Below are 14,518 nucleotides of genomic sequence, written 5' to 3'. Positions count from 1 at the left end.
ATTACTTTTATAAAAGCTATTATAGTAATAGAGATATTACGTATTAAAAATAGTAGGTTAATATTTTAGGTAGGGCAGATAGTGTTGCATTGGCTGATTGTTGCATTGGGTGAGCACGGACAGTAGTAGTGAAAAGTACATATTCAAGTGATTCAGGGCTATCAAGGAAGAGGGCATCATGGATAGTACCAATATATGCATTCGCATATCCTCAGTCTCCCTATTTCACCCTCTACTATACCAGATTACTCACAGTCCAGCTATTCCGTCTGAGATGCTACGATTTATGTCTAAAAGATCCAAACCTGATTTTCCAGGCCCGGACCTATCTTCCACACCAATCGCTTCTAGCTTCCTCGGTCTCAGGATCTGTGCAAAAAGGAAACTCGACGCGACCCCCTTTCTTGGAAAAAGTCAGCACCGCTCTACCTAGAGTCGCTACAATAGGTAAGGAAATCTTGTCTATTCATGTTAAGGTTGGTACCGCAGCGGGCGCTTGCGCAGAATGACAACGATGCAAGGGCCGCGTATCCTGGTTGGAGGCCTTGGACCACTGTTATTTGGAGGATCGGGGATTCTATCTTGGCGGATGTAAGATGCGGGAGCTAGATTTATCAAATGCGTGGTGCATAAAGAAACATGAGGCGTTGAGTTTGTGATGTAATGGGATGCTAGGAGGTGATGGATACTATGGAGGCTTGCAATGTTGGAGCGATAGGATCCGAGCGTGTCAACAGCATACGGGAGCGATTGTGAGATTTTTCCAGCGAGGCTCAGGTACGTGTGTGCTCAAAGGTAGTAGCGCGAATGAGATTTCACCATGACATGTGCTGGGTACACGTAGTACATTGTAAGTTTGGCTTTAGTGGTCTATTGCAATCAATCTTAGTCACGTATACTAGAAGAAGAAAAACGATCCAATTTACTCTGGGAACCTCCGCTCCAACCACCCAGGGCTAAGCAAAGATTTTGGCAATTCCTATAAGCGAAGAGCGCATGATTACGTGAAAAATAACAATGCCCAAATAGGTATATAGCAAGATAGCCAGAGTAGCTAGAGCAGTGGATAGAAAGACTAGGATTAAAACAAATAAAAGTTCAAACGGCATAATTGAATTGACAAAAGAGTATTGATCGCGAAGTCAAGAGGATAACTGCATAATTTCTAAATTCAAAACTTGCAGTTCACAAACAATCAAGCACAATAATGAAAGGATCATTTTTCAACAACGTATTGTAGTGTACCATCATGTGATCCCACCGCGGATATACATATATTGGGATCTCTTTTCAAAATAGGTCGACTACCTTCTTCACTCGATACAACTTGGTAATTGGCTTTTGGTTCTATTCTCCCAGATCGATGGTGAGAAAGTCAACCATATGACATTCGACAGTAGCAATATGCACTACAAAATCCAATTACACGCATAATCACCACACAATGAAAAACATCAGAAAACGCTCACGGATACCACCTCATAAGAACAAAAACATCAAGTGCGATATTCTTGATTCATTTCCTTTTGTCATATCTAGCAACCAAGAATCAAAAAAAAGCCGTAGGAATGGCCATACGGAAACCACATGCCTACAAAGAGGAACCTACCTCCCCAATCTAACATGCCATCAGAAAAAAAAATGCAAAACTAAATACGCCGAATCGTCATCATCATCATTTCACACATCCATACAATCCACACACACACACACACACCTAATCCAGGCTCTGAATCTGCACCTTGATACACCCGGTTTTTGGATCCGCCGCCGTCTTAAACGCCTCAACCGCATCCTCGAGCTTAAATCGATGCGTAACCAGCTTCTTCAGATCAATCACGCCACTCTTGTACAACCGAATAGCCTTGGGCCAGGTATTGCAGTAGCGGTATTGGAACTGGAGGTCGACCTCGCGGGTACTGAGGCGCATGAAGGGGATTTTGATTTCGTTTTTGCCGACGCCAATGACGAAGACTTTGCCGCCGAACTTGACGGTTTGGATGGCGCTGTTGATGGAGCTTTCGACACCGGTGCATTCCATGGCGTGCGAGGGCTCGACGCCCTCGGTGAGCTTGAGGATGGCGGCTTGGAAGTCTTCGGGGGTGTGGCTGAATTCGACTTTGTGGGTGAGGACGTTGGGGACGAGCTCTTTGGCGAAGTTCAGGCGCCCTTGGTCGATGTCGGTGATGACGAGGGGAGTCGCGCCTGCGGCTTGACAGCAGAGGAGGGTGACGAGGCCGATGGGGCCGGCACCGCACACGATGACGGGGTCGCCGAGACGGACGTTGGCGCGGTCCATGCCTGCGAGGGCGACGCTGAGGGGCTCGAGCATGGCGCCGTCTTCGAAGCTCATGCTGTCTGGAAGCTTGTGGCACCACATGGCTGGGTGCTTGAGGTAGCGGCGCAACAGGCCGGTGACGGGCGGAGTGGACAGGAAGAGGACACGCTCGCAGCCGTTGTAGCGGCCTGTAAGGCAGGGCTCACATTCTCCGCAGATGATGTTGGGTTCGATGGCTACGCGGTCGCCGGGCTTGAGATGTGTCACTGAGGGGTGGCAGGCCATGACTGTGCCTGCAGATTCGTGGCCCAAGACATGTGTGTCTTCGACAATCATGGGACCAATGCAACCCTGTATACCAAATCAGTGAGTTGTTTCTTTGAAAGGAAACCTTGTTGCAATTTTTGACAACAAAGCCCTGAGCAGCAGTGTCGACCGGGAGACTGAGAAAAAAAAACATACAGCATGCCAAAAATGAATGTCACTACCGCAGATACCGGTGCTCTTGACGTTCAACAGAACCTCGCCAGGCTTCAAATCTCCGCCTCTTTGCACCTCCTCCAGACTTGGCTCTGCCTCTGCGACCCATAGATCGTGGGCGGGGTTGGTGTAAACACCAATGTTTGCCTTTTCGGCCTTGATCTCGGTAGCACTCATCTTGTGATTTTGCTGTTTAGAATACTGAAAAGGAAGAAGAAGCGGAACAGCCTGGGTATATGGTCAAGTGAAGAAGGGAGAAGGAAAGAAAGAGAGGAAGAGAGGGAGGGACAAGTAAACACAGCGAAGCAGATCAGCTGGGCCCGACGGTCTAGGTCCCCGATTCTTTTTTGCCCGTCTGCGTGTCGCCTTGCCATGGTCTTTAACCTGTGGTTGTCCCGCCTGGCCATCATTGGTGCGGGGCAGGCAGCACGCGTCGTTGTGATAATCTCTCCTAAACGGTCGCGGCCACAACGACCCCACTGACAGCAGGACCGCGGTTGAACGGATTACTTCCACGAATGGGAACCCGACAAAGTCCGCAATTGGCCCTTCTGGGCCAACCGAGTCAGCTTTTTAGGGGGGTCGGACAACAAAAGCTTGCATGGGCTGGTGGGGTTGGGGCTAGTACCGCTTCTGGTAACGTATCCTGCAGCGCGCCAGCGGCAAAGACAGATTTCACGATACTTCAGCCGTGGTGTTGAGCAGGCGGCTCGTCGGGACATGGTATTTACTGTGTAGTAGCTTCGGCGGTGAGCCGAGTGTGCGTGTTCGGCCGGTGACGGAGCCGAGTGAGCATCTGGACGCGTGACTTGAAATAGAACAAGTCTGGAGGGGTTGCTAATGACACACGGACTGCATTGGTTGTTGCACCGCATACATACATACATACATTCATACATACTTACTACGGAAAATCTCACCTGCGTATACGTGACCTGCGACTACAACATCTCTTCGACCTACTCATGGCCAGAAGTCACAATCAGCCCATTCTGCTCCTCTGCGCTGTATGCGCAGAGCCATCCTGCGTCCCATCACGCCACGACGCGTAGGTACAGCGCCGTCACATATACCTCCCCAGTGGCTCTCCGCAATCCCAGTTCCCAGTACCATACACATGTAGTAGCATCCTGCCACACTCCCGCCAAGAACCCCCTCTCATCTTATCCCGCTCGTCTGCCCGGAATACCAAGCCTTCCCATGACCCGACAAGCCAGGCCAAGCACTCCTGCTGTTCCTCAGGCACACCCTCGTCAATGCGCAAGCTTTCGGAAACCAGATGTGCCGAACGAGCGCCGACACGCCCGGAGTCGGTCTCCCGGTGCACTCGACGTGATTGACGTGACTGACAGGTTGAAATGTCGTTCGAGAATGGTTCGATGGAGGATAGGATGACTCGCGCACATGGAGACAAAGAAAAAAAAAGAATGGTCATCTATACTGCACTGAGTTTTCCCATCACAATCTTCAGAGTCAATCAAACATGTGCCATAGGTGGACAGAGAGAGTGTGTGAAGTAAAATAGATCTTCTAGATATGCATTTGTAGATAGTAGATGGATATGGAGTTAAATCGACAGAAAAGAAAAAGGAAAAGGAAAAATAAAAATAGGTGCACCCGTGGGTTGCTACCTCTTCCAACGGAGGGGGCTATGATCATAACATGGGCAAGAACAATAGTCAAATACACGCCTTGAACCAAGATGGTTTTTGTATCGCGAAAAAAGAATACCACTTTCTCAAGCACCTAGAACTAGATTTTGCAACTTGTCTAGAAATGCTCCTTCCAGAACTTGAAGTCGACTTCCTGGCAAGTCGCTTGCTTACACGCCTTCTTGATGTCCCGAGCTGCAACATTAGGTCCACAGAAGTAGACTCCCACCTCGGTGCGTAGCGTGCTCTCGAGGCCGTTCATGTAAGTGCGGTCCAGGATACCATCGCGCATACCGCAGAGCAGGCGCGGGAAGTCAGGACGACCAAAGTTGGTACGCGACTTGAGTTCGGTAAGCGGGTCCTTGTCTGTGCCCACAGAGTTGAGGACAATGTTTTGCGCCGTGTTGGCATCCATCTTCTGGGTGAGGTAAGTGTGGATGCGCAAGAACTGGTCGCCGTCTGCGCCACCAAGAGACTGTGCCTCGAGAGAGGAGAGTAGCGTTTGGAACCACTCAAAGGAAGACGTGTCTTTGCAGACCCAGATGAATTCGACACGGCGGAGACGCTTGGGTGGGTTGGGGCTCAGGCGGAGGTGGTAGATGGACTTGAGAATCGAGGCCCAAGGTGTGACGCCAATACCAGTACCAATGAGGACAGCGACTTCGTTCTCGAAGACGTCTTCAGCAGGAGCTCCGTACGGTCCGTCGATACGGAGGGCAGGCATCTTTTGGCCGTGCTGCAGAGCAATCTCGTACATGCCCATGGGGTCCAGCTCGTCGTACAGCTTGGATTGCGACTGACCGGCACCAAGCGCATCGGCGAGCGCACGAGTAAAGTCACCGACCTGGCGGACGTGGACCGAGATATAAGGATCGTTAGGGCAAGAAGTGATGGTAAATGGATGCCACTGGTAGTAGCTAACTTCTGGGCAATTCAGGAACAGCCACTGTCCGGGCTTGTACTTCATGCTCGGCTTGGTGAACTGGATCTCAACAGCATCGTAAGGGTGGCGGACGACCTTGACAATCTTGGTCTCGCGCCTGCAGCGGATTTCACGGTAAAGGCGGTCAAAGAGGTACAAGCCGCCGCCAACGAGCTCCCATCGCCAACCCTCGTAACCAATGCAATGGGTCCAGAAGTTTTCGTGATCAAACGGAGACCATGCTGGGGCTGTGTCACGGACGAAGCAGCTGGTCGCGTGTGTGTACATGCCGAGCAAAAACGGAATAAACAGGTGGTGGGTGTACCAGAAGGTCTCGAATGACTGCTGGCGGATCCTGTGGTGGGCCGTCGTGTACATCAGCAGCATGCAAAGAAGCATAATGTGTCCCGTGATACCACCAGCCTCTGCGTAGTGAATCTGAAGAGCAATCTGGGGTCGCACTTGCACACGCTCGACGTTGAAGAAACTACTGCTGTCAGCTTAGACGTATGGATTACCGCCGGGTGCCACTCACTTGACATAATGCGCCACAACGTGAAGAATCGTGAAGAACAGCATAGCATAGGCGACTTGTCGGTGGAACCACATGGATTCATCAAGAGGCATGAAGCGCGCCTTGGGTCGGAGCCATCGGAGGATGTTTCGGCACATAGGCATAACGATAACCATGGTATCGACTGAGAGAACTAGACCTGCACCACGAGATATCCAGACGGAAAACTGAAGAGCGTTGAGAGGTGCTAGACGTGCATCGTTGGCTTGCTTCCACCTGTGGTTTGTGTCAGACATGTTTAACTAGAGGTAATGGGATTGTGCGTACCATCCTATGCCGAAGATGGCAAAATGAAAGCCCCAGAAGAAGAAATGAAAGGCGAGTTTCGACGGCGTAAAGAGCCGCGACCATGAGACTCCTCCTCCAGACATGGTGGCGGTTGCTGCAAGGCTGTGGTGGTGGCGGTGGTGGTTGCGACGGTCCGTTCAACGGTGATTATGAAAGATTAAAGAGTGTACGCGTAGTAAAAAGCGAACCTCAACCAGAAAAGCAATACGATCCAGTCGAAGTTCAACCCGGCCAGCCAGATACGAAATAAAGAAAAGAATGTCGGTGTCCCGGAACGGGCGGAGTGGTGTGCGAGGAAGAGGGGTGGAGGTGGAGGACGACCCCAAGACTGGCTGGGAACCAAGGGTATTAGAATGTCTAGCCCAGGAACAAGCCGAGCTCACCAACGCAGATCAGTGTGCGAGTCGTGAGGAGCCGCGCAGGAGTGGGTAGAGCGGCACGCTGTGCTGAAACTGACAGGGCCTGGTTCGGTACGGATGTGGCTCAGGCCGATGTCCTGGTAGGCCTTTGGTATAACCAGCTGGACTAAGCTCAATGACTGTCCAAATGGCCAGGAAGGGAAGCGATACAAGGCAGTTGTGGAGGCGCCAATGCTCACTAAGCCTAAGGCGTAGATTTGAGGAGTTGAGGGTAGTGGAGGGGTTCGCAGCTATGCGCAAGCGCCTAGTGTGTGAAGAGCGTCTCAGACCTGAAGCGCCAGGCACAAAACCATTTTTTCCTTGGTCTTTAGGGGAGAAATTCCGGGCTTGACAACAGCTGGCCGTCTCGGGGGTAATGCACGACACCGTGTCTGTGTGATGGCTAGCGGTATGCAGCGATGCGAGCAATGTTTCGCTTAGGCCTCTGTTTGAGGATCAGGCTTTGGTGAGGACAACGGAGAGAACGAAGCAGCCACAGTGTTGCAAAACTGAAAGCGCGAAAGTCGCAAAATTCCGCACGTCAATCTCGGCGGCAATCTGACAGGCGCACTCGTGGTGTCGCGGTATTGTTTGGGAGGATTTGTTGTCCGGCGTGCGTGAGCAGATTTGCGAGTGGGCTGGGGGGGACGCTATCTGACGGATCGGGTACTTTGATACGCGAGGTCGTGGTGAAACGGTAGGCGTTGGAAGGCGTGTCGTGAGTAAAATAGAGAAAACAGGCTATCAATCTTCCAATGCTGTCGTTTGCTATGTTAAAGTCGGTATATGGAAATGGCTAGGATGCAATCTCATGGGCGTTGGCAATGGGCAGACGGTGAGGGACAAGTGTTTGAGATGGGTCTTGTTCTCAGGTGGCGGCTCTACTCCTAAACTAGGGTGGCCCTACCTCCCCACTAATACACAGAATGGACACGGCGGAACAGAACAAGAGCATGGTGTGAGCCCATCGTGGCTGTCGTGGCGTGTGAGCCGCCGAGGTGTACTCAAGAGGCACTTCTCAGTCGTGGTTGGTAGCACTGGATATCGGTCGAGAGGCTGGGCGTGGAGCAGGCAGCCAATGGCGAGCAGTCTGCAAGCGCTCAGGTACCCCCACAGAGTTTACGCCCGCTAGTGCATAGTGGCTAGCTGCACGAGTACAAGATGTCGTCGCTATTTTGGTCTGTGGCCGTTGCCTCCGGCTGGATGGAGGGAAAAGTGCCAATTGCCGGCCCTATCCACAGTGGGCCTTTGAGCGAGTGAACATTGTCGGCACCCTTAGTCTCGTCTTGGTTTGTGTGACGACGGGAGCGGTGTGCAGATGCAAAAGACGGCCAAGAAGACGACGAGTGCTCTGGGCGATTGGGCTGAGAAATCAATAGCTCAGGCAACGAATGCAGAATCATGGCTGGGGATGAGAATGGGAATGAGTTGAGTGCTGGCTCATTCGCAGAGTTGCCGCTGTGGCTTGGGCTGTTGGGTGCGAAGAGTGTGGTTGTGGCTGGTGCTGTGGCGGTGTCCATGACTAATATTTCTGTAGTTTACTAGTAAAGGAAGGCATTTTGTATACATAATCAACGTTACTATACTATACAAAATAAACGCAAATCCAACGGCAACAGCACCCACTGCTCTCTGCATGATCTTACCACGCCGCTCGAAAACAAAGTCAGGCCATTGTTCCAGCCCAAGATCTCGTTCGGCTCGCTGAGCCCCAATGGATCAGCACTTTAACGCTCTCTGTGGCTACGCAATCGTCCGACAACCAGGTTGGAGAAAAGCTTGCATGCTCCTGCGAACTGATACAGAACGAGTATCGAACCACTTTGTTTTGTCTCGACGGCATTGACAGGATGAACAGGCCTGTGAAGTAAACGTTGTCGTATGATGTTGTTTGATGAGCGTACCTGAGGACCCAGGAGCAGCCCTTCGATGTTGTTTTCCATGCAGTCAGGCCGCGGATCGTCATGCGCCCCGCCTTGGACTATCCTGAGGCACAGAGGAGAAACCGGGACTCAGGCATCCGCTGGCTAGGAGCAAGCCATTGCCCTGGCCGTGCCGCATCTGGATGGATGACGGGGAATTCCCAAGCCGCACATGGATGGTCATGGGCCAAAGCGAGAGAACAATCCGGCGGCGTGGAGACTATCGGCAGCACGGAGACTAGTAGCGTAGGCGAAAGCATGTGGAGGCGTGATGTAAGTAGGTAGTGATGGAGATAGCCGACAGACAGCGCTTGGGATATGCGTACATGGTGCTCTCTCTCTCTCTCTCTCTCTCTCTCTCTCTCTCTCTGATTTGGATTGGTGCTCGGTTGGTGCTGTCGCCATCCATGACAGGCACATGAGCGTGAAGCGGTAGTCTTTTTTTCGCCTTTTTCCCCGTCTAGCGCAGGGCGAAGGGTTGGCAGCAAAAGCCAAGCGGCTGTTGCTGGGATGTGATAGGGTAGACGAGCATCCGGCGCACGGCCGCTGTGGCTGCAGCGGGGCCAAGCACGCTCGTCCATGTCGTCCATCTCGTGCAGGCAGCCAATGACCTTCACCACAACCGCCCTCCATCGTAGCCATGCGGGTCAAGCGGCTACACAACTGACCTGCACCATTTCATCCCACCCCAGTCACGGCCCAGTCACTGCCCAGCCAAAAACAACCAGGATCAGAATGGCGCATAATTGTCTTTACAATTGTGGTCGACTCCCGCTGTCGCTCCCGGTATACTGATACACCTCACGTCGCGAAGCTCAACGGCAACACCACGCTGCCTGAACACCTAACACGCCTGAGACTCGCCTACGCCTCAGCCCTCTATAGCACTTGCGCAATATCTCTCCACTCTGCTCATCGCTGCCTGTCCCCAATCACGCCTTACCGATTTGAGCCCCCACTGAACCGCCGTTGCACCCGACGCATTGCCTATAACAAACTCCGCCCTGCCCCTCCGTCCCACGTCTGCTGCTCATCTGTCAACGAGGCTACTGGTAGTCGAAGGGACATTTCTGCTTACTTTCTTTCTTTGTTTCTCTCCTCCCTTCTTTTCTCTTACCATTTAACTTTCTTTCCCAAACGACCGCGGGCTCGGTTTACTGCTCGTATCCCTTCTTTATAATTTCTGCACAATGGGCAAGTTAATCAAGAACCACTGGGCGCGTCTCGTCATCCTCACTGCTGCTGCCTGTAAGTCCAGTCCTAATACATCACATTCTCCACTCTACCATCTTTGTTACTAACTTTATCATCACAGACCAAATAGCCGCTGGATTCCACTGCTTCTTCTGGCCAAAGATCTTCTGGGATTTCCTCACCAAGAACCTCGATGGCGCTGTCAAGCCCATTCCCGTCCTGCAAGTCCTCAATGTAGTTCTCGGTGTCATTGGTCTCGCCTGGGAATGGCCCTTACCGCTGCTCGCTGGTACAGGCCTGCATCGTTCAATCGAAGCACGTCTCATCGTCTACCCGATCAGCGCTCTCTGTGCTCTCCTCATCTACCAAGGCACAAACTCTGGACTGTACTACATTGTCGGCATGTTTGCTTACTTTTGGGCATACAGCGAAGGCGAGGTACGTTACACATGATCTCTTCCTCTAATTTACTATCATACTAACATGCTCCAAGATTGTCTGTCCCGAACCATGGACCCTACCTAAGCGCGGCTCTTCTGTCCGTAAGATAGGCGTATAGTTTGTCCACGATACACAGACAGAATAATCTCAGCACATACAAACCCCCAATTTCGCTTCATCACACCCATTTCAACCCGGGATTTATGAATCATGTACCCATTGTCCATGTAGACGACTGTACCTTTTTCCGCATTTTTGCAACCCGACATCTCTGGCAGACACTCCTCTTGATTTAGCGACTAAACTCTATATATTTTTTTTCTCGTCTCCTCGCCGGCCGCAGAAAGCCGTAGCGTGGGAAAGGCAAACCCGGCGCATTCTTATTCATACCAAATATCGCGTGTTACTTTTTTTTTGTTGCGAGGGAGAAAGGCATATAGCATGTGCGAATGATTCCTCCATAGTCACTGTCATGACGATTATGTATTCAAGTCAAGCATTCAACCCTCCCCAATTTTTGCGGGAGGGGACCTCCATCCTGAATTCTTCGCATTCTGAACAATCAAGTTCAAAAATAAAAAAAATAAAAAAGAGAATCAACAAAAACAAAATATCATCAACATTGCAAAACGTGCATATGTCAACTTGGACCTCCATGAACATTGTTCCCACCCTAGAAAACAGCAGCGCAAAGCAACAAAACGCAACATAGTTTAACCCCCCAAGAAATCCTGCACGTCAACAAATGCATAAAAGAAACAGTGGGCATTGTAGAACAACATAATGTCTGCACAAAAAAATCCCTCTCTCTGTCTCTCTCTCGCGAGATAAACTGACGTACGTAGGGAACGTGCGTGACACACGTCGTGTTTCAGGCCTGCCCATGTCCACACACTCAGCCACAGCCACACGCACACGCACCCACGTCACTTCTTGCTTTCCTCCCCTCCCTCGTCCCTGTTGATTTTTCTCCTTTTTTTCTCCTTTTCCTTTTTTGGGTAAGGATTACTCCACTTGCACGTGGGTTCATGGGGTCAGACGTGTTGCGCTTCAGTGGGGTGGCTGGGGTGGGTTAAGGGGGGGTGGAGACCATGGGGTGGTGTTGACGAAGGTAGTTGTGAAGAGGGAAGATGCGGGAAGCATGCAGGTAGTATGGGTTTTCTCATAGGAAGGTGAGAAGAAAAAAAGATGTACTTGATTTTATTGATATTTTTTTCTATTTGGAAAGGGAAGAGAAGGAGTTTAGAAGGGGAAAAGGAATAAAAATTAGTTTCATGTTTTAGGATATTTAAGTATGTTAGGAAAAAAACATATTTGGCTTCACTTTCAAAAAGTAAAATATATATATGCAGACGGTGAATATGGCCGTTGGTTCCTCGGAGATATTTTTACTACATACTAGACACTACTTCATTTTCATATCAACGTTCAAAAAATAACAGCATCTCCTTTGCTGCAGGGTCAAGAAAAAAGAAAAGAAAAGTTCGTGACGAGACATACATCTACTCTTCTTCGCCCTCAAAAACAACAATACCGCAAGGCAAAACCTTTGACAAACCAGATCAAACCTACTCAGCAGGTCCCTCGATCAAAATCTTGATGCCCTTGCCGCCCTTGACTTCCTTGAACGCATTCTCAGCCTCCTCAAACTTGACTTTGCCCGTGATGAGCTCCTTGACTGAGATACGGCCGCTTGCCACAAGGTCAATCGCAGTCTGATAGTCGCCAGGACCATAGCGGAAGGAGCCCTTGACGTTGAGTTCCTTTGTGCACATCGCTACAATGGGGAAGGTGATATCTGGCTTGCCCATACCGCCCTGTTGGTAGTTGGTTAGAAAATATTAATATGATAGAAAAAACAACAACAAGACATACCTGAACATATGTTCCTCCCATACGCAAAGCGTGAATGGCAGTCTGAATGCAAGGCTCCGCGCCAGATGCATCGATGATGACATCGGCACCAGGTCCCAATTCGCACTGCTTGATCATGTTTTTGGCGTTCTCCTCTGCGCTTACACGCTCGCTCTTGAAACTGGAGTTGGCTGCGTAGTTGAGCGCAAAGCCCAGACGCTCGTCGTTGATGTCGACGGTGACGATCTTCTTTGCGCCGTATGCCTTTGCGACGGCGCAGCAGAGCAGACCGACGGGACCAGCTCCGAATACGACGACAGAGTCGCCGGGCTTGATGGCTGCTTGGCGGGTAATGTGGACAGCGACGGCGGTGGGCTCGATCAACGCGCCCTCCTCCATGCTCATGTTTTCGGGCAGCTTATAGCAGTAGTCCTCGGGAAGAGTATAGTACCGTGCGAGAGTACCGTCGTATGGGGGAGTTGCTGCGAATGCCATGTCTGGGCAGAGGTTGTACTTTCCCTCTTTGCAGCGCACGCAACGACGGCAGGGCACACCAGGCTCCATGGCGACTTCATCTCCGACTTTAAGACCCTTGACCTTGTCGCCAACCTTGTGTACGATACCGGCAGACTCGTGGCCGAGCACCATGGGCTTCTCAACTACAAAGTGGCCGATGCGTCCCTCGACCCAGTAGTGCACGTCGGAACCGCAGATACCAGTCCATCGCGGCCGCACAATGACATCGTATGGTGATGGGAGTTCAGGAATTGGCCGATCTTCATATGTGACTTTGAATGGTTCTTGGAGAACGAAAGAGGGGTTCTAGCCAGATGTCAGCCATCTTCTACTCTTCTGCTATGGATGTTGGCCGCCATGTTGTCGTGTCGCGTTGCGCATGGCGGGGTTATGGCGGGGCAATGTAAAGTACCTTTTGGGAAGCGGTTTGTGTGGCCATGGCGAATAATGTGCAAGATATGAATGTGATTGTTGGCACTGATTCAATTCAACATCTACACACGGAGGGAGAAAAAAAAGAAGAGACAAGAATAATCTTTCAAAACTCACGCGCAGGTAAGTCCTATGTAATGACGATGCAAAGGGTGGACCCCCGAGCTACAGCTCCGCAGCGAGCTATCCCGCCCAGGCTAGTTGGAAGGTTGTTGACCAAAGGCTCGAGTCTGGATGCGTTTCAATTATCCGGACTAATTACCCGGCGCGTGCATCACTCTTCTTGGACCGTTCCGTCTGAACACATCGGCGTTGCTCCGAGGGTTGGTTGCTGTGCGCCGCCGCGAGTATGCGAATGACCAGAAAAATCCCACGTACGTGGTCCGTGGGGGCCCTGCCAAAAAGCCGAGGCCTCGCGTGGCCATATCTTCCAAAGGATAATCTGCCCAACTTTAGCCACTGACTGGTGGCTTTTTACCACTTGAGCCTTTCCTCGTCCAACATGCCCACCAACACGTCACGAGCGCACCGTCGTCTGGGTCACCGCTCCCTCTGGACGCGCCCCAGTCGTCGTATCCTTTCTCTTCACCTTCGTCCACTATCTGCAGCCCAATCTCAACCATCCGGCGGCGAAAGTCCTCAATCTGAGGCAGATATGCATCTCTGTAGGGAAACTCCACAATGACTTTGGCGTCGCTGTCCTGCGAAAGCCAAACCGCAATCGTGTCTACCAGCATGCGAGGATGATCTACAGAGTACAGCGAATCTGCAGCCAGGATTACTGGAAACTTCGCGGGCATGGCCTCACCGTCGTCCTGTAGTGGCTCGCAGACCTGAGGCTCAGTCCAATCAAGCATGGCCGCGCGAGCACTTCCATTGTTCCCGTTGACCACCTCGTCATTCTGAAGTATGTTGTACTTAAGGTTTGGACAGATGCTGGGCAGGTCTGTCAGCACGACGTCTGCACCCAGGCCTGCCATGGCCAGTCCAACCAGCCCAGTTCCCGAACCAAGTTCAAGGACTTGTAGTCTACTTTGTGTATCCGTGGGAACCAGATCGAACGAGCTGAGGCGTTTCGCGAGGAGATATGACGCTGCCCATGTTTTCAGACCCAGGTCGTCGCCAGTCATAGTCGGCTCGTGGATGCTGAGGTCGAAAGCGTCGGACGAAGTGGGAATGTGAAATGACCGTGACATTGCACCCATGGCAGACCGTCCAGAGCGTTCACTAAGCCTCGCGCTGGCTTGGTCCCAGATCTGCTCCTTCAATTCTTCATCCTCTATCCACCGTAGATCACTGCCAATGATGCTCGTGAGGTACCCTGTGACACCTTCTGGACTGACTGTGACTGCCGGCGCTTGCCCATCTTTGCGCCTCGATTCTCCAGGCTCCTCCCATGACGGTGGGGCAGTTGTAAGAAGTTTGAGGGTATCGAGAAGGGCCTCAGCAGAGGGCCTAGTATAGATTTGAGGGAGGTCGAGAACTGCACGGAGACTTTAGCACCCAGTCATGCAAATGATAGGCGCTATCCATACCATGTAGCATGGACATTTTGAATTGACTATGG

General features: G+C 51.4%; 4 protein-coding genes across 4 annotated transcripts; 1 reads left to right on the top strand and 3 right to left on the bottom strand.

Annotated features, from left to right (window-relative positions):
* Nucleotides 1-1,717: 1,717 nt before the first annotated feature.
* On the bottom strand, nt 1,718-2,935 carry COCMIDRAFT_94561 (uncharacterized protein; the record flags this gene model as incomplete). Its single annotated transcript, XM_007689515.1, has 2 exons — nt 1,718-2,629; nt 2,741-2,935. 2 exons carry the CDS (start codon nt 2,933-2,935, stop codon nt 1,718-1,720), a joined length of 1,107 nt encoding a protein of 368 aa, XP_007687705.1.
* Nucleotides 2,936-4,528: 1,593 nt separating this feature from the next.
* Nucleotides 4,529-6,277, bottom strand: COCMIDRAFT_94460 (uncharacterized protein; the record flags this gene model as incomplete). Its single annotated transcript, XM_007689514.1, has 3 exons — nt 4,529-5,819; nt 5,868-6,122; nt 6,174-6,277. 3 exons carry the CDS (start codon nt 6,275-6,277, stop codon nt 4,529-4,531), a joined length of 1,650 nt encoding a protein of 549 aa, XP_007687704.1.
* Nucleotides 6,278-9,704: 3,427 nt separating this feature from the next.
* On the top strand, nt 9,705-10,267 carry COCMIDRAFT_94542 (uncharacterized protein; the record flags this gene model as incomplete). The annotated part of the gene is made up of 3 exons (XM_007689513.1): nt 9,705-9,762; nt 9,830-10,146; nt 10,202-10,267. The coding sequence occupies 3 exons, from the start codon at nt 9,705-9,707 to the stop codon at nt 10,265-10,267; spliced, it is 441 nt and encodes a 146-aa protein (XP_007687703.1).
* Nucleotides 10,268-11,717: 1,450 nt separating this feature from the next.
* Nucleotides 11,718-14,502, bottom strand: COCMIDRAFT_36528 (uncharacterized protein; the record flags this gene model as incomplete). The annotated part of the gene is made up of 4 exons (XM_007689484.1): nt 11,718-11,966; nt 12,025-12,825; nt 13,416-14,434; nt 14,487-14,502. 4 exons carry the CDS (start codon nt 14,500-14,502, stop codon nt 11,718-11,720), a joined length of 2,085 nt encoding a protein of 694 aa, XP_007687674.1.
* Between the last annotated feature and the right edge of the window lie 16 nt (nt 14,503-14,518).

This window comes from Bipolaris oryzae (genome assembly GCF_000523455.1).
Source record: "Bipolaris oryzae ATCC 44560 unplaced genomic scaffold scaffold_59, whole genome shotgun sequence".
NCBI lineage: Eukaryota > Fungi > Ascomycota > Dothideomycetes > Pleosporales > Pleosporaceae > Bipolaris > Bipolaris oryzae.
The sequence above is the reverse complement of the archived record's forward strand: the minus strand, read 5'-3'. Positions and strand labels throughout refer to the sequence as shown.